Source organism: Lithobates pipiens, unplaced genomic scaffold (genome assembly GCF_037356315.1).
Source record: "Lithobates pipiens isolate NorthernLeopardFrog02 unplaced genomic scaffold, aLitPip1_a1.2 Scaffold_8, whole genome shotgun sequence".
In the NCBI taxonomy this organism is placed as follows: domain Eukaryota; kingdom Metazoa; phylum Chordata; class Amphibia; order Anura; family Ranidae; genus Lithobates; species Lithobates pipiens.
In genome coordinates, this window is record NW_027507903.1 from 157,044,422 (window position 1) to 157,069,771 (window position 25,350).

Here is a 25,350-nt window from a genome sequence, read left to right on the forward strand (position 1 = left end):
ACGACCAGAGCCCATGTCAGATTTTTATTTTTGCTTGTGTCTGTTAAATATTTTCACTCACTTTATATCTAGTGAAACTATCATCAGTAGGACAGGAAGTGAGGGTAAATCTCCCTAAGGCTCGGTTCACACAGGGGCAACACGACTTTTGGAGGCAACTTGGACGTGACTTGAAGTGACTTGATGTGACGTGACTTGATGTGACTTGACGTGACTTGACGTGACTTGGACGCGACTTACAACACTACTTTAAGTCGCCCCAGGCCAGGCGACTTGCCGTGGCCAATCAGAGAATGAGCTCTCAGGGGGGAACTCCTTTTGAGAGCTGATAATTCTCTGAGTGCCGGTTCACACTACCGCGACACGACTTGCGCGCGACTTATCGACGCGACTTCGACGCGACTTCGACGCGACTTCGACGCGACTTCGACGCGACTTTCGACGCGACTTCGACGCGACTTAGCGCGACTTCGACGCGACTTAGCGCGATTTACAAGTCGCCTCAAGCACAGGCGACTTTGCCTATGGCCAATCAGCGCTACTCAGCTCTTGTGACATCATTGTTGTTTCCTGTCGCTTCTTCCTGCTTCCTGTCGTGTGTCTTGTCCTGTCACCACAATGTTGTCATTGCCTTATTTGATGAGAGCTGTAGTAACTGCTGGTGTGGCAGTGTTAATGGAAGAGGAGGAAGAGAGGAAGCGAAGGATGAGGATGAGAAGACGACGCCGCTACTGGATCCATCCAATTATTGCAAGTAGAGACAGTAGAGGCCAATTTTGGGCCATCTATGAAAATTTGCGTGTTTTTGAGGACAAGTTTTACAACTATACCCGGATGTCAATTGCAAGGCAAGTACATATGCTAATAGACTATTTTGTCCCATTTATTTTTTATTTTTTGAAAGATATATTTTGTAGCATTTAACGTAGAGAATAAAATGGCGAAGATTGATATTCAGCAGAATTGTTTGTCATCTACCTATGCTAAACATCAACTGGGGTGATCGGCAAGCTTGCATGTATCACATTAAAGCGGTGCGCTGGCTGGCTGGAAGGTGAAAAAAGTCCTGCTAGCCGCATCTTTGGAGCAGTGAAGGAGCGGTGTATTCACCACTCCTAACCACTCCTACCCATCAAAATCAATGGGACAGGGCCGCACAACCGCTGGCAAAGCGCCTCTGCATCGGCACTACCCTTTTTCGGGCGCTAGTGGGTGTTAAAACCACCCCGCAAGTGCCCCCAGACCACCGCTAAAACGACGGTAAAACGCAGCTAAAAATAGCAGCCTTTTACCGCCGACGGCCGCACCAGCCCAGTGTGAAAGGGGTCCTAGAGGCATCAGATTTGCATATGTTATTACATCGGTAATAGTGTAGCTACAAATGTCAGATATTTCTCATGTAGAATATATCAAATTAAATTTTTTATCCATTTTACAGTTTTGATGAATTGCTTCGTCTAGTTTGCAACCATCTGGAGCGACAGAACACCTCATATAGGAGGAGCATCTCACCTACTGAAAGATTGATTATTACGCTCAGGTAAACTATCTATTTTTTTGATGCACATTACCATTATCACATTGTTATTATATGTGCAACAATCTAGCCTGAGCTCATTTGTCTTGGCTTCTCCTACGGGTCATATGAGTGCAATTATTTTGCAATCCTGTGCCCCTTTTCAGTGCAGAGTGAACAGAAGTCCACTTTCTGCAGATATCACGAAGATTAGTTGAGACAGCGCATCATCCTTCATTCGCCAGCAGCTGGCTGGACTGATGACAGTGGCAGCCTCTCAGCAAGCTGCTATCCACCCCTCCACATTGAGCGTGGGGGATCAGAGCAGCTGAGAGACAGCACCTCCCATCTTGGGGAGAGGACAGAACAGAGACATAGACGATGTATGTTGACTCAGTTCTGTGTGAAGAAACAGCAGTGGACAGTTGCATCATTGCTGCGATGTTGCATCCACCTAGGTACGTAATTCTTCCAAATAAAAATATTGTTGAAGAAATATTGCAAAATTTATCACACCAACATCCTTTTTTTTTGAAAAAAACTTTAATAATTAGAACAATATATAACCAAATAACAACAAAACAGAACATATGTTTAATTTTAAAATCTCACAGGTTTTGGTACACTGGCTCATATGGTGAGGAGCTGGTGGAAGGCATTGGTGTAACATTAGCTGAAGTTGCTGATGTCAGTGGGGATGGAGAGGGATAGGGTATAGGTGGATGGGCAGGATTAAGGGCATGTCCATACTCATTGGAGTAGGGACGGAAGTGAGGGGGATAGTAGGGATGGGTTCTGGGTGGTGGAGGGGTTGAGTACGTGTAGTAGGGTCCGGATGGTGGTGGTGGTCCAAACATGGAAGCGGATTGAATAGGATCATTTGTAATGCTCGCTTCTATGAGATCCATCACTGATTTTTTTACATCATTCTTCCTCTCCGGCGGTACTCTTTTTAGCATTTCGGCGACCATGATTCCAAAACTATGGTCTTCCGAATGCAGCTCGTCCAATTTCTGGTTCATCCGATCAACCAGCTCCGAAAATCGTTCTAGGTTTTGTGAGTTACTGCCCCTTGCTGGTCGACTTCGTTGTTGCCGGAGTCGGAGAGGCTGAGCCGGCTGCTGACTAGTGGAAGCCTCTCCCTGGTTGCGGTCCGCTTCTTCACTTTGCTGTTGTTCCAGCAGCAAAGGATCATCCAGGGAAATGGGCAACGAGCCTTCCACTTCTTGAGAAGCTGCCTCCTCCTGTGCTGCATCCTGCCGTTCACCAGCAACTGGCCAACTTGATTGTGTTCTGCAATAAACATATAAAAGAACAGTTACCCCCTTCTTATTTGAATTGTATAGTATCACTTTACAACTATGTAAGATTTTATCTTACTCTCTCAGCTCCAGGAAAGGCCGCAGAAACTCTAGTTCATCTGCGTGAACATAGGGGACAATACGCTTTCCTCCAGATCCACTCCTGGCCTCATTCAATTTGCGTACGTAGCGCGAAAAACAGTCACGCAAACCCTTCCAACGGATTTGTAAGATTGATACTGCAAAACATAAATAGGAACATAAAATGGTTTATGTCTTTTGTCTTTCAGATACCTGGCAACCGGTCATTCCCTAGTTAGTCTACATTATGAGTTCATGTTGGGCAGATCAACGATCAGCTACATTATCCGTGACACCTGCCAAGTCATATGGGATGTGCTTAACAGCATGGTTATGAAACGGCCTACACAAGATAATTGGCGTGATATAGCAGAAATATTTTGGCGTCGGTGCAATTTCCCAAATTGCCTTGGAGCTATAGATGGGAAGCATGTGCGTGTCGTTAAGCCTGTTGGTAGTGGAAGTATGTTCTACAATTACAAAAAATATTGTTCTTTTGTACTTCTTGCTGTTGTCGATGCAAACTACTGCTTCACCTATATCGATATAGGATCCTACGGAAGTAGCTGCGATTCGCGTATTTTTGCAAATTCCTCATTTGGTGAAAGGCTACGATCTAATCAGCTAGATATTCCTGAGAACTGTCCTCTTCCTGGCACAACTGAACCCCCAATACCCTATGTGTTTGTCGCAGATGAGGCTTTTGCATTGTCGCAACACCTAATGAGGCCTTACTCCAATAGAAATCTGACAACCCGCAAGAAAGTCTTTAATTACCGGCTGACAAGGGCAAGAAGGATGGTTGAGTGCACGTTTGGAATTCTTGCCAATAAATGGCGTTTGTTACATACGCCTATCGCATTAAACATTGAAAATGCAATTACTGCTGTCAAAGCAGCTTGCGTGCTGCACAATTTTGTACGGGTACGTGACGGGTACCGTTTTGAGGATTCCCTTATGCATGACTTGGAAAGTGCACATATGACTGCTGCAAGGGGATCCTGCGATGGTGCCACTGTTCGTGAAAAGTTTGCATCATACTTTATTTCACCGGCCGGTGACTTAGAATGGCAATTGGATGCCATTTCCTAACTACATTGCTCACTGCTTTGCATCTAGAATTTGCTAATGTGTTATTACGGTTATAATGTTTTCCTGCTATGTCATCTTTATTTCATGTAATAAAAATGATATGTTGGTTATTTTTTTTTCTATAATGTAATAATAAAAGAATCATTCATTCACGATCATTCATTATTAACATTTATTAACACTAGCAGTTAGCATCAGTGAAAGAATACACAAAAGTGACGTGGCAGGTGACGTGACAGGTAACGTGGCAGGTGACGTGGCAGGTGACGTGGCAGGTGACGTGGCAGGTGACGTGGCAGGTGACGTGGCAGGTGACGTGGCAGGTGACGTGGCAGGTGACGTGGCAGGTGACGTGGCAGGTGACGTGGCAAGTGACGTGGCAAGTGACGTGGCAGGTGACGTGGCAGGTGACGTGGCAGGTGACGTGGCAAGTGACGTGGCAGGTGACGTGGCAAGTGACGTGGCAGGTGACGTGGCAAGTGACGTGGCAGGTGACGTGGCAAGTGACGTGGCAGGTGACGTGGCAGGTGACGTGGCAAGTGACGTGGCAGGTGACGTGGCAGGTGACGTGGCAAGTGACGTGGCAGGTGACGTGGCAAGTGACGTGGCAAGTGACGTGGCAGGTGACGTGGCAAGTGACGTGGCAGGTGACGTGGCAGGTGACGTGGCAGGTGACGTGGCAAGTGACGTGGCAGGTGACGTGGCAAGTGACGTGGCAAGTGACGTGGCAGGTGACGTGGCAAGTGACGTGGCAGGTGACGTGGCAAGTGACGTGGCAGGTGACGTGGCAAGTGACGTGGCAGGTGACGTGGCAGGTGACGTGGCAAGTAATAACACCATGAATTTAATAAAAAGGTTAAACTTACATTTGTCACTACGATCGGTCGGCAGCATTGTTTCCCAATCTTCGAAAGTCAGTCTACATATTTCTAACCAAGCACTATCCCTCTTGGATTGATCCTTGTAGTCGGGATCTTGCTTGTTATATATGCAGGGTCGCTGCCTCACATGTCTGATGAGGGATTCATTATCTACTGGCTCCCTGTGCTGCACTTCTCTGCGGCCTCGGGATGACATGTTCTTCAATCTTCTCACAATCACAATCACAATCACTTCTTTTCTTCTTCACTTCACCTACCCACACTTCACACAGGAAGTGATCAGTGTATGGGAAGGGGGAGGGATGCCATTGTGTTCTTCTTCCTGTTAAGTCGCTTGGTTACAGACAGCGATCCGACTTGTAGGCGACTTGTATTGAAATGTATGGGTACAAGTCGCCTATAAGTCGCCTTGAAGTAGTACAGGAACCTTTTTTGAAGTCGCTCCGACTTGAGTAGCGGTCATTAAGACGGCTCTCATTCATTTTAATGGAATTACTATTGTCAAGCGACTTGGGGCGACTTGCGGTCTGACAAGTCGCGTCCCAAGTCGCGGTAGTGTGAACCGGCACTGAGAGTTGCCTCTGTATAGACGGAGATCCGACTTGGAGGCGACCTCCATTGAAATCAATGGGTACCAGTCGCCTACAAGTCGGATTGAAGTAGTACAGGAACCTTTTCTGAAGTCGGAGCAACTTCAGTAGTGTGCATTAAGACGGCTCTCATTCACTTACATTGATTTCTACATGTTGTGCGACCTGAGGTGACTTGGGGCGACTTGAAGTCGGATCTGAGTCGCCCCTGTGTGAACTGGCACTTAGCCTCACATAGCAGTAAAAACCCAAAAGAAGTTCTAATCCTTACCCATTATATCCAAAAAACAAAAAAGTTTACATGTCATAACCTGAAATTCTTCAATTACAAATTATTTTCAGAACATAGAACATGAAAGGCAAATGCTGCACCCCATAATCCCACTTCTAGCACTGTACCCCCAGCACCTATTTCCACTATTGTACCCCCAGCATACCTCTTCTAGCACTATACCCCCAGCAGTCCATTTTTCCACTACTGTACCCTTCTCTATTACTGCACCACCAGCATCCCTCTCCCTTTCATTCACAACCCACTTTCAGTACTGCACGCTTTTCCGGCACTACATTCCCTTACAACACTCCTGTTCCAGCACTGCACGTCCATCACACCTGTTTCAGCACTACATCCCCACCTCCTTTCACACACTTCTTTCAACATTGCATGCCCAGCACTCTTTTGAAAATAAAATGAAATAGTTCAACTCACCATAATGCAGAATCAGTGGGAGCCCTAAGATGCGGAGTGTCACTTACCATGTCACCTACCACCAGATACAGTTTGTCACTTGCCACGTCACTTGCCACCAGATATTTCTTCTCACTTGCCACGTCACCTGCTACCGGATGCAGATTGTCACTTGCCACGTCACCTGTCCACAGATGTAGCTTGTCACTTGCCACGTTGCCTGCCATCAGATGCAGATTGTCACTATCCTGCCACCAGCTGAAGCTTCCTACTGTTGCTTGCCACCAAAAAATACCAGATGCAGCTTGTCACTTTTTAAATGTAAAGGTAATTTGGTGGCAGGCAACAGTGACAGCAGAGAAAGAGGTTTCTCTCTCCAGCTTTTCAACACATGCATTGGCTGGAGAGTGAGAGTGGGCAGTGAGAGATGATGTACTCTCTCTGCTGCACAGTGAAAGCGGAACTGCAGTGATGCAAGGCGAGCAGTAAGAGATGATGTCATCTCTCTGCTCGCCTGCCCCCAGCTCTGTGGTCTGCCTGCCGGTGGTTGGGTTTTATGTGATAGACAAACAGAAAGTGGCACATCGTTGTGACATGAAAGGACAATTCTAAATGGTTTTCAATTTTTTTTTACAAATAAATATCTGAAGTGAGACATGCATTTGTATTCAGCCCCATTTACTCTCATACCCCTAACTAAATTCTAGTGGAACCAACTGCCTTCAGAAGTCACCTAACTAGTAAATAGAGTCCACCTGTGTGTAATTTATTCTCAGTATAAATACAGCTGTTCTGTGAAGCCCTCAGAGGTTTTTTAGAGAACCTTAGTGAACAAACAGTAGTGAAGGCCAAGGAACACACCAGACAGGTCAGGGATAAATTGTGGAGAAGCTTAAAGCAGGGTTAGGTTATAAAAAAAATATTACAAGCTTTGAACATCTCACGGAGCACCGCTCTGTGTCTGGCATTGATTTTTTTTTTCTCGCTGAGCTATCATGGATGCTGGACAGTTCCCTGTCTGAACTATTGGACAATCCTGCCTGATCCATTGGAAAACCCTGCCTTGTGTCTTGATTGCTGTTAAACCTTGAACTCCTTGCTCCTCCCATGAACTTAATATATAAGCCTTGCCTCTGCACTTCCTGTTGCCAGGTTATTGTGGTCTGATCCTGTTTACTACTTGAGCTACTGCTACTTGGAAACTAATTTGGCTTGTGACCCCTGACTACGAAGCTCTCCTCCTGCATCGACCTTGACTTGTGAGCTTAATTACGAAACTCTCTCCTGCACTGACCTTGGCTTGTGACCCCAACACTGATCATAGGTCTAGCTATTCAGATTTTTCTATTACTCGTAGAACTGAGCTTGTCTGATGTTGTCAGCCAGTAGTCTCCACTCATTACAGGTATTCTCCTATCAAGGGCAATCTTAGAAGAAAACCTGTTAGTCTGTAAAAGAGACTGGGGCAGAGGGTCATCTTCCAGCAGGACAACGACCCTACACATACAGCCAGAGCTACAATGGAATGGTTTAGAATAATGTGTTAGAATGGCCCAGTCAAAGCCAAGACCTAAATCCAATTTAAAATCTGTGGCAAGACTTAAAAATTGCCTGCATGCTCAGATGGCTTTTCACAAGCATCTGGCAGGCGATAAAGCGGCAATATGTTGTCTTCTCAACACCTGTTTTAACCCCCTAAAGTCACACCAAAACGTTGTGCAATGCACACAGTTGCATTCGCTTTATTCACCCTCAGTTTACTTCCAGTCGTGGCCACATCATGCGTACACCAACAGCTTCTGCCTTTGCAGGGTGGTAAAAACAGCTCAACTGCATGTTTTTACTGCCCGCCCAACCTCACATGTGAACAAGCCCTTGGTTCACATCTGTACTGCATGCACAAAAAGAGGCCACCTGACCCAGCCCCCCCCCCCCCCCCCGTTTCAGGAATGAGCACTATTTCGTGTGCATTCAGCAGCACACAGTATCATGGACTATGCCTTGGACAGAGGGGCCTGACTGGAAAAAAGGTTGAGAAACACTGATCTAGATGACTGTGAGAAATTGTAAACCTAATACATAAAATAAGGGTCAGAATGTGGACAGGCTACATTTTTGGGCTGGGGATGGCTACAGAAGACAATACAAAGCTGAGCACACACGTCTAGTAAGGATCAGTGCTATTACTTTAAGCAGTGTCCCCACTACATACTGCTGAGGTCCGAAGGCTGCACATCATATACTAAAGGGCTGCATGCGGCCCCACCTGCCCATTAACCACCGCTCGCCGCATTGTCAATTGACGGGTGGGTGGAGGATCTCTCGTTCTTGTATGACGTCATCCCACTCTCGCTGACATACAAGCGCGCTGATCGGTGCGCTCTGTCCCTGGGATATGGTGCATCACTGTTCTTGGTAAAGAGCCGATGACGAGGCTCTTTGGACACAGCTGATCACATGTAAACAAGGAAATGCCAGTTATCGGCGTTCCTTTCCTCACACTGACAGCGTATGAGGAAAGGAGAGACGATCTGCGGCATTTCCTCACAGCGTAGATCTTCACTGATTATCAGTGAAGCCCCAACAGTGCCCACCAGAGATGCCAGTTAGTGCTGCCTTTCAGTGCCTGCTCATCAGTGCTACATATCAGTGGCCCCTATCAGTGATGCATTTTAGTGCCTCCTCATAAGGGCCGCCTCATCAGCGCACATCAGTGAAGGAGAAAAATTACTTATTTATAAAATTGTACAACAGAAACGTTTTTTTTTTTTGTAAAACATAAAAACACAGTGGTGATTAAATACCACCAAAAAAAATTGATAAAAAAATTGCTTGGGTACAGTGTGGCATGACTGTGCAATTGTCATTCAAAGTGCGACAGCGCTAAAGGTGAAAATTTGCCTGGGCAGGGAAGGGGTAAAAGTGCCAAGTAGGCAAGTAGTTAAAGTGGGAGTAAACTCCCATCTCTGACTTGTACCTATAGGTAAGCCTATAATAAGGCTTACCTATAGGTACTGTAATTTTCTCCTAAACGTGCAACCTTTAGGAGATATTTACTGTATATGCAGCCGATAATGTCACTGTTCGTTCAGAGTCCTGTGCCATAAATGGTGGCTCTCACTCGCATGCACTGGAGTGACGTCATCGCGGCTCCGAAGAAAGACTGGGTAAAGATGGAGGTGGCCTCCAGTGGTGACAGTACATCGCTAGAGTGCTTCGTTTTCAGGTAAGTTTCACATAATGTGCTAGTATGCAATGGATATTAGCACATTATGGCTTTACCTTTCAGGTAACATAAAAAATCACCCAGTGGTGTACTACAAGTTTAAGCTGGTCCAAAGGAACCATTATGGATAATACAATCACGTGAGTTGGCAGGAGAAACCACAGTGTGCAGCGGGGGTAGAAGGTATTCAACGCATCCAACTGGTCAAATACTTGCATTAGCTGGGGAGCAGCAAAGTGGCAGTGTTTTAGGAACACTGGTTGCCAGAAAGGTAAGTATATTTTCTTTAGTTTAGCAGGTATGTTATTGTATAGAAGTAACTTTCAGCCACTTTAGGGCTGGTTTCACACTTGCGTGTTGCGGCAACGTGACTTGCGTGTTGCGGCAACGTGGGGTAAAATTTTCATTATCACAATGTATGTCAACACACAATACTATGTGCTACAATGTGCTGGAGGGAGGGGGCTGTACTAGAAAACTGAATACACAATCGTGAACAAAAACATTTTTATTCTGAGAAAACAAAAATGCTGTAAGTAGGCATTTAAAGTCCAACTCTGGGAAATTTTCAAACTATCCCATGTATTTGGGCTTTGCCAGTACTGCAGGGGTTAATACCTCCATTTTGTCTAGGAGCGGAGAAACACACTTACCTGGCAATACGGGTGCAGCACCACTGCATGGGTTCATTTTTAGCTGTCCAGCCGGTTCCCAACTGCCTCCCCTGCGTGAAACGCATACAGGTACGGGTGTTCCTTTAAGAGCCGCCGGAGGGGCGTGTATCCGCTGCATGCCGGGGGACATGTGTGTGGCCGGAAGTCGCGATAGCGTGCAGGAGCGCCAGCACAGGGATTTGTGTGTGTGTGTAAACACACAAATCCCTGTGCTGTCAGAGGAGAGGAGACATGTCGTTTGTTCCTACTATGTACGAAACAGCAAAATGTCTCCTCTCCTACTCAGTCCTATCCCCATACAGTTAGAAACACTCACGAGGGAACACATTTAACCCCTTGTTCGCCCCCCTGTGTGTCATTTACACTGTAATCAGTGCATTTTTATAGCACTAATTGCTGTATAAATATCAATGGTCCCAAAAATGTGTCAAAAGTGTCTGGTCTGTCCGGCACAATACCGCTAAAAATTACAGATCACATTACTAGTAAAAAAAATAAAAGAAAAATGCCATAAATCTTTCCCATAGTTTGTAGACGCTATAACTTTTGCGCATACCAATCAATATACACTTATTGCGATATTTTTGGTTAAAAAAAAAAAATGTCAAAGAATATATATTGATAAAACATTTTTGGGATATTTATTATAGTAAAAAAATAGCGACAATTTTGAAAAAAAACTATATATTTTTGTTTAAATGCAAAAAATTAAAAACGCAGAGGTGATTAAATAGCACCAAAAGGAAGCTATATTTGTGGGGAAAAAAAGGATGCAAATTTTGTTTGGGTACAGCATTGCATGGCCACGCAATTACCAGTTAAAATGACGCAGTGCCAAATTGTAAAAAGTGCTCTGGTCAGGAACGGAGTAAAACCTTCCGGGGCTGAAGTGGCTAGAGTTGGCCTTTAACCTCCTCCTGCCTGCCATATAGGGAAATGATGGTGGGTGGGATCTCTTCTCATTCTGGGGCAAATTCACATTGACGGGAACGTGCACCACTGGGTCCTAGGGACATGGCGCGACCCTGTTTTCGGTAAAAAGCCCATGATGCGGCTCTTTACCCATGTGATCGGCTGTGTCTAATCACAGCCGATCACATGTAAATGCGGAAGTGCCATTTACTGACAGAGTGTGAGGCAGGGAAAGCCGATCAGCGGCATCTCCTCGCAGGGGAGATCATCAGTGCCCTGATTACAGTGTAGCCCTAACAGTGCTCATCAGTGACGCCTTTCAGTGCCTATCAGTTTTGTCTAGCAGTGCCACCCACCTATCAGTGCAGCATATTTGGTGCCTCCTAATCAGTGCCCTTCAGTGCCACATCAGAGAAGGAGAAAAATTACTTATTTACAACATTTTCTGACACAAACTAAAAACTTTTATTTATTTATTTTTAAATTTTCATTATTTTTTTTTGTTTTTTAAACACAAAATTAAAAAACACCAAAAGAAAGTTCTATTTGTGTGAAAAAAAATTATAAATTCATTTGGGTACAATGTTGCATGACTGTGCAATTATCATTCCAAGTGTGACAGTGCTAAAAATTTGCCTGGGCAGGAAGGGGGTGAAAGTGCCCGGTATTGAAGTGGTTAAAATACTCGATTATTCCCTGCTTTTACTACAATTTTTTTTTTTTAACGTCGGTGACGGTCACTTTAAGACAAGATGCCTCGGCGCACAAATAAAAGGGGTTAACACACACACAAGTGTGAAGAAGGGGCCCCAGCGCTTTTTTGTCTAGTGTCAATTTATAATCTCACCAGAATGCAAATAAATGACATTGTCCAGAGGAATGCTATTGTTTTCCTGCCGCATGAAATGTGCGCCTATTAGCTGCTTATCTAATTGTTTATTCTGCTTTTGACATAATGCAATATGCAGACAAATGAAAATAAATTCACAGATATAACTGGAACAGCTGCATTTTGTCAGGTAATTATTCTTAATGTTTTAAATGAAATCACATTCCGCAGCATTTTGCAGGATAGTATGAAAATTAAATTTCCAGTCAAGTAAAAACTGATGATGGAGGGGATGTGGCTGAAAATTGGTCTTCCCAGACTGTTACCACCTGCTGACCTCTAGTGGTGGTAAGTGGAATAGCCAGGAGTGAAGCTTGGCAGGGATGTGACTCAAGGGCAACTCAGGCAGGATAAGTTCAGTTATGGCTCATCCTCAATGGGTCTTTATAGTTATAAATATGAATGAATAGAGAAAATGAGGACATTTAACTAAGATGAGAATTTTGATGACACTATGATCGTATTACTGCGCAATGTGCAGCATTATGTGTAGATCAGAAGCAAATGTAGGACATTGCTACTGCAATCCAGATAACTGATTGATGATCAGTTTAAACTTTAGACTTTTAGATCTTATTAATAAACTGGATGACCTTAGGTTTAGGTTAGGTCCTTAGGTAAAGCACCATGTAACGTAAACAAATGCGCTTATATATATATATATATATATATATATATATATATGCGCCATTTTCCCTTTTTCCTATGCCAGGGTTGGAGCACAATTTGGCTATTGTCAGACTAGAGTAGCAGGATTGCTAAGAGGTGGCCTGTCTTTTTCTATGGATATTGCTTTCATTGCCAGCATTCAAGATTCAGCAGCGATTCCAGCCTTAACCACTTCAGCCCCGGAAGGATTTACCCCCTTCCTGACCAGAGCATGTTTTGCGATTTTGCACTGCGTTGTTTTAACTGACAATTGCGCGGTTGTGCGACGTTGTACCCAAAAAAAATTGACGTCCTTTTTTTCCCACAAATAGAGCTTTCCTTTGGTGGTATTTGATCACCTCTGCGTTTTTTTATTTTTTGCACTATAAACAAAAAAAAGAGTGCCAATTTTGAAAAAAACGCATTATTTTTTACTTTTTGCTATAATAAATATCCCCAAAAAATATAAAAAAGAACGTTTTTTTCCTCAGTTTAGTCTTCGACATATTTTTGGTAAAAAAAAAATAGCAATAAGCGTTTATTGATTGGTTTGTGCAAAAGTTATAGCTTCTACAAAATAGGGGATAGATTTACGGCATTTTTATTAATAATTTTTATTTTTACTGGTAATGGTGGTGATCAGCGATTTTATTGTGATTGCGACATTATGGCGGACACATCGGACAATTTTGACACATTTTTGGGACCATTGGTATTAATACAGCGATCAGTGCTATAAAATTGCATTGCTTACTGTAAGAATGTCACTGGCAGTGAAGGGGTTAACCACTAGGTGGCAAGGAGGGGTTAAGTGTGTCTTGGGGCGTGTTTCTAACTGTCTGGGGGGTGGGCTAGCAGTGACACGACACTGATCGCTGCTCCCGATGATAGGGGGCAGATGATTGGTGTCCTATCACTAGGCAGAACGGGGAGATGCTGTGTTTACATCGGCATCTCCCCGTTCTTCAGCTCAGTGACAAGATCACGGGTATCCCAGTGGACATCGAGTCCACGTGTTCCGTGGGCACGGTCAGGAAATTCAAAGTAACGTACGGGTATGTTACTTTGCCCAGCCGTGCTATTCTGCCGATGTAAATATACAGGCAGAGGTCAGCAAGCGGTTAAAGTGACACTAAAGGAAATAAAAAAATAAATAAAATAACAAACATATCATGCTTACCTCCACTGTGCAGCTTGTTTTGCACACAGTGGCCCCGATCCTGGTCTTTCCCGGGGGATCACCTTGCGGATGCCGAATGCAGGACTCGGCCCCGCCCCCCAGTGGCCGCGTCATTGGATTTGACATCATGCGTCCCAGAAGACTTCAAACTATCTCTGCTCTCTGCTGCATTGTGCAAGCACCGGATGATTTCCCTACATGTGGCTGCATCGTGGTGCATCATCAGGAGCCAGAAAGAGACAACCAACCCCCTGATGATGTCACAGGAGAAAATGGCAGCATGAGACCTGGTGTGCTGGTGGTTTACACAAGACAATGGGGAATTCCCTGGGATCAATTATGCCTATTGGGAGTTGATCGGAAAATAAAACAATCATTTATGGAAGTGTGTATGGCCATTATAAGGCTTAGTTTATAGCTGGGTTGCTCATCAGAGAGCAGTACAGGTGAGGATGAATGGGATAATGGGGGCAGTAATGCTGCCTCCTGAATGCAATTTTTTTTTTAGCAGCCGTACACATTTTTTTTTATTATTATTTATTTATTTTTTTAACAAGATTTATTATTATACAAGATTTATATAGTGCCAACAGTTTACACAGCACTTTACAACATGACAGCAGACAATACAATTATGATACAATTTAAGAGTGGGAATCAGTGGGCCTTGCTCACTAGAGCTTACAATCTAAGAGGGTTTTCCAATGGAAACACTGTTTACTTGAATGGGTTGTGTTTGGTGGCAGTTTTGGCTGGAAAGCACTACAGGCGGTAATATTTGTGGTGAGCAAGGACGGGCCAAGGGGTGGGCGGGAGGGGGGCAGCTGCCCTTGGCGCAATGGTTTACTGTAGGAACGGAGGTGCCTTCCTTTGTTACAGGGTTGATGGGAGTAGTGACAGCAGCACGGCTGTCTTAATGCATGGGCACCCCTGGGTACTGCCCAGCTGCCTAGGACCCCAATGATCATCTTGCATTACATCATACTTTCCAACTGTCCCGGATCTTCCAGGACAGTCACTCTTTTTACTAAGCTGTCCTGGGGTGGCAGTGACCCGGGAAGCATCCTAGTATTGTGCCCTTCTGCCTCCCCCCATAATGTGCCCTTTGCCCCCATGCCATTAGGGGGCCCCATTAGGGTTGCCAGCCTCAGTAAAACCAGGGACAGTATGTAAAAATTTGTGGTTTTTTTTGCATCTGTCTCTGAAATGTCCCTTACTGACATCCTTTTGGTCTAAAAATCCAGAGATTATAGCTGCCCCACCTCTCCAGTACCTTCTCAGCCAATAGAAACATGTCTGTGTATACTATGTGATTGTATACTGTGTGTGATTGTGTTTGTGTATACTGTGTGGCCCCATAATCTCTGGTTGCCTGGGGGCCCCATAATCTCCTATTGCCCGGGGGGCCCCATGAGTTGTCAATCTGCCCCTGACTGCTGTGCGTAGGATCCCCTAAGCTTGCATGTCATGAATGGGGTGGAGGGGCACAGTTTGGCATTTTTGCCCTGGGCACTGGATGACCTTGTACTGGTGCCGCACATGTACAAGTTGCAGGGCTGTCTTTGATATTGATCGGACCCGGGCAAACATTTTCTTGGGCCCTCCCAAATCCATTTATCAACCATGTGCTGGCAGTGCAGGCTCAAGGGGCAGCTGCTTTGGGGCCCCCAACAAGGACTGCTTTAAAGACAGCCCTGACAAGCTGGTCTGGAGTTCATAGATAAAACCTTGTCCCAACCACCTATTTTTAACCCTCCCACTGCAAGTGTAAAGAAGATTGTATGGTGTATGTGCAGCTTTACGCTAGGATGAGGGGGTCATTTTCACATGTCCATGAACTGTCACTTTTGTTATGGTCATGCATGGTGCGGGGCAAGCAGCTTCCTCTCTCCTATGCTAGTTGCGGGGCTGGCTCCTCTCCCCCGGTGGGCTCCTGGCACCTCTCGGTGCAGTGATGAGCGGGCTCCGGTAGGTCCAGCCCCCAGGATAGGAGTCTCCTTGACGTGTGCGGAATTTTGGTGCAATGCGAATTCACTCCAAGTGATTAGTGAGTTGTCAGGCTGATCGGGGCACCTCCGTGTGACAGGAGAGCGGCGGAGTGTCATCATCAGCCGGGAGTGGGGGGAGCCCAGCCCGCACAGTGACACCCCCTCCCCCTCCCCGAGCACAGCGCCGAGCACACAAGGACAAGGCGGTCCTCTCCTCCGCCGATGCCTGCCCGGCTCCCCCGGGGATGAGCTGACTTGTCATCAGGAAGTGGGAGAAGTCAGACAGCCCGGAGGAAGGAGCTCTGTGCCCGGTACCCTCTGTGTCCTGTCGGTACCCCCCTGTGCCCGGTACCCCCCTCACCATGGCTCGGGAGAACGGAGAGAACAGCTCCTCCTGGAAGAAACAAGTGGACGACATCAAGAAGATCTTCGACTTCAGGGAGGTGCTCGGATCGTAAGTACCCCCATCTACTACTTACCTCTCCATACATGTGTGTGTGTGTGTGTGATCCGTCCGACACGGGAACTTTACCAACACACCTGCACTGCCCCATAGATGACTATTACTGGGGGTACCTACCGACCAGTGCTTAGCGTGGGTCTAGGTAGGTGATACTGGGAGATGCATGGGTTATACCTGCTGTCTGCTGACCAGTGCTTACAGTGTGCCTAGGCTGGCGGTGATACTGGGATCACTGGGAGATGCCTGCTGACCAGTGCTTACATTGTGCCTAGGCTGGTGGTGATACTGGGAGATGCCTGCTGACCAGTGCTTACATTGTGCCCAGGCTGGTGGTGATACTGGGAGATGCCTGCTGACCAGTGCTCACGGTTGTCTAGATAGGTGGGTTATACTGGGATCACTGGGAGATACATGGATTTCACCTACTGACCAGTGCTTAGGTAGGTAGGTGGGTGATACTGGGATTACTGGTAGATTCATGGGTTATACCTGCTGACCAGTGTTTAGAGTGTGCCTAGGTTGGTGGTGATACTGGGAGATACCTGCTGACCAGTGCTCAGTGTGCCTAGATAGGCGGGTTATACAGGGATCACTGGGAAATACATGGGTTGCACCTCCTGACCAGTGCTTAGGTAGGTAGGTGGGTGATAATGGGATCACTGGGAGATACGTGGGTTACACCTGCTGACCAGTGCTTAGAGTGTGCATAGGTAGGTGATAATGGGATCACTGGGAGATACGTGGGTTACACCTGCTGACCAATGCTTAGAGTGTGCATAGGTAGGTAGGTGGGTGATAATGGGATCACTGGGAGATACCTGGGTTACACCTGCTGACCAGTGCTTAGAGTGTGCTTAGGTAGATAGGTAGGTGGGTGATAATGGGATCACTGGGAGATACATGGAGTTATACAGTACATGCTGACCAGTGCTTAGAGTGTGCCTAGATAAGTGGGCTATACTGGGATCACTGGGAGATGCAATATATGGGCTCTACCTACTGACCAGTGCTTAGAGTGTGCCTAGGTAGGTGGGTTATGCTGGGATCAATGGCAGATACATTGGTTATAAGTGCTGGCCAGTGCTTAGGGTGTGCCTAGCTAGGTGGGTTATACTGGGATAACTGGGAGATACAATATATGGGTTATGCCTGCTGACTGGTGTTTAAGTGTGCTTAGGTAGGTTATACTGGTATGACAGGGAGACACATGGACTGTAACATTTGTCCGCAGTTGCTGGGAAAATGGATTATACTGGAAACACTGGCAGATGCATGGGTTTTACCAGCTGTTATTGCTTATGTCTTGGTAGGTAGATTACACTGACATCACTGGGACACACCAGGGGTTTGCCAGTATTATATGGGCTCTGACTGCTGTCCTGTGCCTAGGTAGGCAGATTATACTGGGATCACTGGGTGGGCTCTACCTGCTGTCCAGTGCTTGGAGTATGCCTAGTTGGGTGGATTATACTGGGATCACTGGGAGATACATGGACCCTACCAGTGTATGGGTAGGTGGATTATACTGGGATCACTGGGAGAAGCACAGGTTTTGCCTGCAGTTTAGTGCTTAGAGTGTGCCTAGGAGGTTAATTATACTGGGATCACTGCATGGGCCATTCTTGGTGCTTAGAGTGTACCTACCTAGGTAGGTAAATTATACTGGGATCACTGCATGGGCCGTTCTTGGTGCTTAGAGTGTACCTACCTAGGTAGGTAAATTATACTGGGATCACTGGGAGATACATGGGCTGTTCTTGCTGCTTGGTGCTTAGAGTGTACCTACCTAGGTAGATACATATACGTGGGCTGTTCTTGGTGCTTAGAGCAGCGATTCTCAACCAGGGTTCCGTGGAACACTATGGTTCCTCCAGAGGTTGCTAGGGGTTCCTTCAGCATTGGACAATTTCTGCCTCTCAGATAAGTTCCCACTGATACAGATAGTTAAAAAGATCCATGGTAAGGAGGTAATTCTTCCCAATGACCACAAGTGTAAGGACCATTCTTCCCACTGACCATCACACTAATGTATCATGAGTTGTAGATTTCTAATTTTTAGCAGGGGTTCCCTGAGACTGGAGAACTAGTTCAAGGGTTCCTCTATGTTGAAAAGGTTGAGAAAGTCTGGCTTAGAGTGTACCTACCTAGGTAGGTGAATTATACTGGGAGATATATGGTCTGTTCTTGGTGCTTAGAATCTACCTACCTAGGAAGGTGAATTATACTGGGAGAAACATGGGCTGTTCTTGGTGCTTAGAGTGTACCTACCTAGGTAGGTGAATTATACTGGGAGATATATGGTCTGTTCTTGGTGCTTAGAGTGTACCTACCTAGGTAGGTGAATTATACTGGGAGATATATGGTCTGTTCTTGGTGCTTAGAGTGTACCTACCTAGGTAGGTGAATTATACTGGGAGATATATGGTCTGTTCTTGGTGCTTAGAGTCTACCTACCTAGGTAGGGGAATTATACTGGGAGATATATGGTCTGTTCTTGGTGCTTAGAGTCTACCTACCTAGGTAGGTGAATTATACTGGGAGATATATGGTCTGTTCTTGGTGCTTAGAGTCTACCTACCTAGGTAGGTGAATTATACTGGGAGATATATGGTCTGTTCTTGGTGCTGAGTCTACCTACCTAGGTAGGGGAATTATACTGGGAGATATATGGTCTGTTCTTGGTGCTTAGAGTCTACCTACCTAGGTAGGAGAATTATACTAGGAGATACATGGGCTGTTCTTGGTGCTTAGAGTGTACCTACCTAGGTAGGTGAATTATACTGGTAGATTTATGGTCTGTTCTTGGTGCTTAGAGTGTACCTACCTAGGTAGGTGAACTATACTGGTAGATTTATGGTAGGTTCTTGGTGCTTAGAGTGTACCTATGTAGGGGGATTAGAGGGGGATAAGACACAAGCCTTAGTAATTATATAATATATATACCATACACAGGGCAATATGCTTCCTAGTACTGTCTGGGTTAATGTTATCTGTCGTTGTGTTAGGATGTTGCACTCTTCAGACTCTTCATGATGGTTGGAATGATCTGGGATGGTGCTGTGTAGAGGAACACATCTCCCATAGACAAGTAGAAATCAAGAAGTTACATTCTTGAGTTTTTTTTTACACTACAAAGTAAATATGTATTGTACAGCTAAGGTATGACAGTGTAGGCTTAGAACCCGCACATTGTGTGTATACAAATGACAGAGAATAATAATAATAGTAATATTTGTTAAACACAAGAGAATACAGTGTATCATGTAACAATGGTATATTGAATTTCATAGCTACTAGTATAACCTGCTCTTACAGAGCTCTTTTATGTTAGTGAGATGAGAACTAGGTAAACTCGGATAAATAATTGTACAAAGTTTGAGGGTTGGGCTGTCACCGATGATTGGCTGGGCAAATATATTTGCAGATGGCAGTCTGTTGGTTACTTTTTTTTAATTTATTTTTTTAGGTAAATCATCCATCCAGACTTACTGATATATTACTGTTTTGTTATAACGTATTGGAACTTTTGATGCAAGCAAATTTGAAAGGACAAATAGCAATGAGTCTCGAAACAATCAATCACATTTTCTTTCATTTTTCAGTTTGCACCAGACAAATGTCAACTAGAAGGTGATTGGTTGCTCTGGGCAATGCTCCTGCTTTTAGAGATGAGATATCATACATTTTGATACATTACTGGATTTCTAATAGAGCCGTGTAAAGTATCATGACTGTGTGCAAAAGGCAGAAACCCTGTAGTCTAACTGATCAGATTTCAGGTTTTGTAGTCCTGTTATATTTGGTTACAGTGGGTCGCTGTACTGCATCTTTCACTATTATAGTAAGCAAACATGTATTATATTTTATAGGATTTAATAGAATGTAAATGCAGTTTGATTTTTAAATATGCGTTAGAGGATGCGTGCCAAATAGATGTTTTTTGTTTTTTTTATACTAGAAATTTTCAGTTTTTGTATCTGTATGACAGTTGGTGTAGAATGAGTCAGCATGAGCCTAGAGTAAAGGTCATACCGTGCAGTTTTGACAGTTGATTATTTTTTTAAAATATTGTGAACAGTAAAATCTGTCTATTTGTAAGGTTAGATGTACAATGTTGAGATTTCTAATGTAATAATTACAATCTAAAGACTTTTTTTTTTTGCATTGATGTTGCACACAGGCCAACTTCAAAACGTACAACTGCTTATTGCTGTCATTTGATAAGACATGAAAGTTGTAGCAGGTGCATTGCCTGCAGTGTTGGAGAAAGTGGGATGTGAATGAAATTAAATGAGCAGAAAGTAGAAATGGAGCTCTTGGGAGCCATGCTTGCTTCTGGGTTTGCATGTACAGGTACCATGGAAATAAATACTTTGGTGTTTTTCCAAATCACTGGCTGGATTATGAAGGCACAAAGCATGCCTAGTGTTCAGCCGTTCACAGGGAAGTTAAGAGTCATTATTTTCTTAGCTGATAATATATTTTAAGGGGTCAATGTTGTAATTAATGGAAGTTCTTAATTATAAAGGATCATCCACCAACTGTTTTATATCTGCTTACTTCATTTTCTTGTCAAATTTTGTTTATTGAATTTTTACAATTAGTATACATAAGTACATATGTTGGCAGCAAAAGAAAAGATTACATGTATGGTAATAATATTGAGTTGTAGTTCCAACATAAACTAAAAGTAGTTTAACCTCCCTGGCGGTATGATTATGTCAGATTTTTTATGGTTAAAGCGGTACATTGTTTTGTATGGAAATTTGGCGTTTTATATTGTAGGCCTGTAATTCTTTGGATAGATTTAAGTGTGTTATTCCTAACAAGAGTCTAGTAAACATCCCAGGTATGATAAAGTTTGAAACACAAAATCATAAATGATAATATAATAAATAACTATAAATAATTATAACAAATAATAATATAATAATAATTATAAAGTGTATTCAATAATGTAATCAAATCAAACACTGAAAATTACAAATACTCAAAAGATTACATCATACATTGTATTAAAAAGGATAAAACCAACTTAGACCAGGTTAATATAAGATAACCTCAAATAAAAAAAAAAAGATTTTAAATATCATCAAGGGTATAGTTTTTAAATAAAAAAATAAATAAAATATAAAAAATAAATAATTTATTATAGAATCTAAAATCTACTATATACAGAGGGTCCCCGGGTTAGAAACAAGATAGGGACTGTAGGTTTGTTCTTAAGTTGAATCTGTTTGTAAGTCGGAACAGGTACATTTTTTTAAGTGTAACTCCAGCCAAAAAATCTATTTTTAAGCTTTTTGGATAACATAGGGAAGGGTTATCACCCCTGTACCATTTGTTTAGCTGTCTGTGCCCCTGTACAGAAGATTTCACCTCACTTTCTGTCCCAATGATAATTGGATTTTGAAAATTTTGGGCTGTTAGGGAAACAAGGATTGGTGATAAAGCATTTAGTGGAGACACCTTTTTCCCATATTAACTCTTACAGGAGAGAATTTCCCTTCCTAGAGGTAGATTTCCTCTCACTTCCTGTTATCTCCCTCGGTTTGTAAGTAGGAGTCGTTTGTAAGTCGGATGTTTGTAAGTAGGGGACCCCCTGTATTGGAACTATGTACAATTGGTATAATGATAACCAAAGAAATAAAAGTTCTGCTACCAGGACTATATAAAGAGTAAATTGAAAGAGGAGAGAGAGAATAGGGGGAAAAGGTAGAAGAGAGAAGATAAAAGTAAAAAGTAGTCTTAGGTAGAAAAAAATTGATAGGGAAAAAAGAAATGAGAGGTAGTAGGGTTCCCTGGGGTAGTACATGATAATAAACACATATCATGAATGCAGAGAATAGAGGTATAAATCAAGATTACTGAGGTCTTAGTAGAGACGCATCATAGTAGGAAGGCAAAAAGTGAGTCACCCAGGGATTCCATATATTCTTAAAGTTGGATATTTTATCTTGAGTTATAGCCTGTTTTGGCATGGATCATTGCTTGATTGACTCTATTTTTAGTTTCAGCAATCATTAAGGACGGAGATTTCCAGGCTTTGGCAATTGTTTGTTTCGTGGCTATAGTGATATTTAATAGGAGTTTGAATTGGCGGTAAGAGAGAGTTGGCGGTTTTAAGTTTAAAAGTGCTATTGTAGGATTAGGATTGATAGGGATTTCAAACTGTGTTGAAATCATACATCTTTCCAGAAATTTTACTACCGGACAATCCCACCAAATATGGAGATGTGATCCCAGATCACCACAGCCACAAAAACAAGATGGAGAATAATTTGGAGCACATTTCACAATTCTGACAGGGACCAAATACCACCGTGTGAGTACCTTTTATTTTGTCTGGTACACGCGTTCAGATTGTTGGCCAACAAAGCGTCAGACTTTTGCCCGAAGGGCGTGTGCCAGGAACTTGTCTTGCATACTAACGGTACACAATTGCCAGCCAACAAACACAAACCTCGTGACATACTACGAGGAATTTCAGCTATTGAGCGCCACCTTTTGGGCACCTTCTGCTAATGTCGTGTTTGGTGAGCATGGTGTTTGTACTTTCAACTTTTGTGTGACAAACTTGTATACAGACAGGAAAATCTGACAACAGACTGTTGTCCGCCGAAAATTTACTAGCCTGCCATCCAACATTTGTTGGTGGAAAGTTTGACAATTGTCTGATGGAGCGTACTAATGGTCAAATTTTAGGCCAACAGTCTATCATCACAAAATTCCCTGCCGAAAATCCGATCGTGTGTACGAGGCTTTAGGCAGCTATATTTTGTGAGGATGACTTAGTTGTAATCCAAATCTTATCCCAATCGGCTGCTTCCAATGAATGAGTTGGATTTAGTAATAAGACCAGTCTAAAGAGCTGAAATAAGTCCCTTAGTGTGTGGGTCACGTTTACATATATTTGCAAAGCACGTTAATTTATCTAAATTAATTATTCCTTGTATATAGGGCATACATTTTATTTTTATTTTTAATCTGAAGGTATCAAAAGAGCTCTGAATTAGGAAGTTTGTGACTTTCACATAAGTTAGGGAAAGTTTTGAATGAAGTAGAGGATGCTATTTTAGAGTTGAGTTAGATTAGTGGAGGTCCATGCTTTAAAAGATTTAGGGGAAGTGCCTACTTAATTTTCATGAAAAATGTCATTAGTTTAATACATCCTGCCTAAGCTCTGAACACAGAAAGAATAGAGTAATTAAATTTGGGTTAGTATAGTGCTCTTTTTTTCTTGCAGTGCTTATATATGCAATATTTATAACATAGCACAAGGAAATAAGGTAAATCATATATCGCTCAAGAAAAATACAGTTTTCAACATATATCAAACAAAAACTTATTTTATTAATACATTTCCTAAAATCATTGGATACGACCAATTTTCATTTGAATAAGGTAGAACTAAAGTCAAAACTTTTTTATTTCATTTTGTAGTAATAGAGGATTATGAACCTTGTCGGGTTTTTCTGTTGTCATCTGCATCCTATTGGAGAGATTTTCCTTCACTCCCAGTCCCATAGCCAACAGAAAATGAGAAGAAATCCCTCAAAAGTCAGGGAATCTCTGGTTGCCATCAGGGTCACCAGAACTAGTGTCCATGTTGGAAGATTTCTCCTCTATTACTGTCCTGGGCACAACCTTAAAGTTGGTATTTTCTTTCACTTTTGGTAATAGTGGTAAACATGACAGATAGTGAAAGTGAATCTCCCTAATGGGGGCACACACAGGAATAAAAACCTAAAAGATGTTCTAACCTCTCTCCACTTCATTCAAAACGAAAATCTAGAAGCAACTTAAACGAGGAACCATTGGGTGTCTTTAGTATGGAAACTTGTTAACTCTGATCATACAACAGTGCCACATCACAATATTTTCAGTACAAAAGGAAATACGGTAGTTGAACCGTGGTTCATGAACTTTATGGGCACAAACCAGACAAAGTAAGATAAAACACAAAACGTTATCAATGCACAATAAGAGTTTAAAACCATGTAAATAAAATACATGGTAGCATTCTATACCCTAAATCATACAGGGTGGTGGTCCCATTCTAAATATGCAACCTGTAAAATTACAGGCTGAAAATCTGAATAGTATAGAGAGCTCCACCACCCCTTTACAAAAAGCTTATAAACTCCATGCCAATGACAGCTGATCATGTGACGTAAACAGAGCCGGTAATTGGCTATTTTTTCTCCTCACGTGTGAGGAGAAAAAAAAAAAGCCGGTCACCGGCGGCTGTGAGAGGGACATCAGTCCCGATCATGGAGAACCTCTTCAGAGGCTTCTGTTACCACCAGTGTCACCCATCAGTGCCCACAGTGTCAAACATCAGTGCCTCATCACCAGTGCTGCCTATCAATGCCACCTACTAGTGCGCATCAGCGCCACCCATCAGGGCCCATCGGTGTCGTTTTATCAGTGCCTATCAGTTTCACCTTATTTGTGCTTATCAGTTTTGCCTTATCTGTGCCTATCAGTGCAGCCTCATCAGCGAATATCAATGAAGGAGAAAAATTTCTGTCTTTTTTTGTTTGTTTAGCAAAGAATATAAACCCCAGAGGTAATTAAATACCACCAAACAAAAGCTTAATTTGTGTGAAAAAAAATGATAAAAATTTCATTTGAGTACAGTGTAGCATGACCACGCAATTGTCATTCAAAGTGTGACAGCGCTGAAAGCTAAAATTGGTCTGGGCTGGAGGGGGGTTTAAGTGCCCAGTAAGCAAGTAGTTAAGCGGAATATATACTAGAATACAACAGCCGGCAGGAGCAATGCATTCATTCACGCTGTTGTGGATGGAAACATCAGCTGATTGATTTTGTTCAGCCCATGCGGCTGAACAAGAGCCATGTTACAATGTATGGCCAGCTTTACTGGCCAGATTGCCAGGAAAAAAAGCCTAAAAAAATGAAAGCTAATGCACCCACCACATTTAAGGTTTGGTAAGCTGCAATATATAAAATTTTTGCTTTTGGGTTTAGAAATGAATGCAGCAATTTTTAATTCATATTAATTGCATTGTAATGTTTTGCATGTTAACCCATGTATTCTGGTGCAAATGAGGTACAGTAGCTGCAAGGCAGAAGGCACATCTGACTCATTAATTTCTCATTGGAAGCTGTTGTTCTGTTACAAATAGAAAATCCTCAGTTTAACTGTTTACTAATTGTATTTATTTATTTATATAGAGTATGGATCCATTTCATAG

General features: G+C 43.2%; 1 protein-coding gene and 1 long non-coding RNA gene across 2 annotated transcripts in view; both read left to right on the forward strand.

Annotated features, from left to right (window-relative positions):
* Positions 1–345: 345 nt before the first annotated feature.
* On the forward strand, positions 346–4,142 carry LOC143964474 (uncharacterized). Its single transcript, XR_013271145.1, has 2 exons — positions 346–1,540; positions 3,108–4,142. It is a non-coding gene; the product is annotated as an uncharacterized LOC143964474 (long non-coding RNA).
* Positions 4,143–15,591: 11,449 nt separating this feature from the next.
* CAMK1D (calcium/calmodulin dependent protein kinase ID) overlaps positions 15,592–25,350 on the forward strand; it is a 384,454-nt gene continuing 374,695 nt past the window's right edge. Inside the window, exon 1 of the mRNA XM_077469551.1 lies at positions 15,592–16,120. Coding sequence (XP_077325677.1) covers positions 16,029–16,120 — 92 coding nt within the window. The 5' untranslated portion in view covers positions 15,592–16,028. The remainder of the gene's footprint in view (positions 16,121–25,350) is intronic.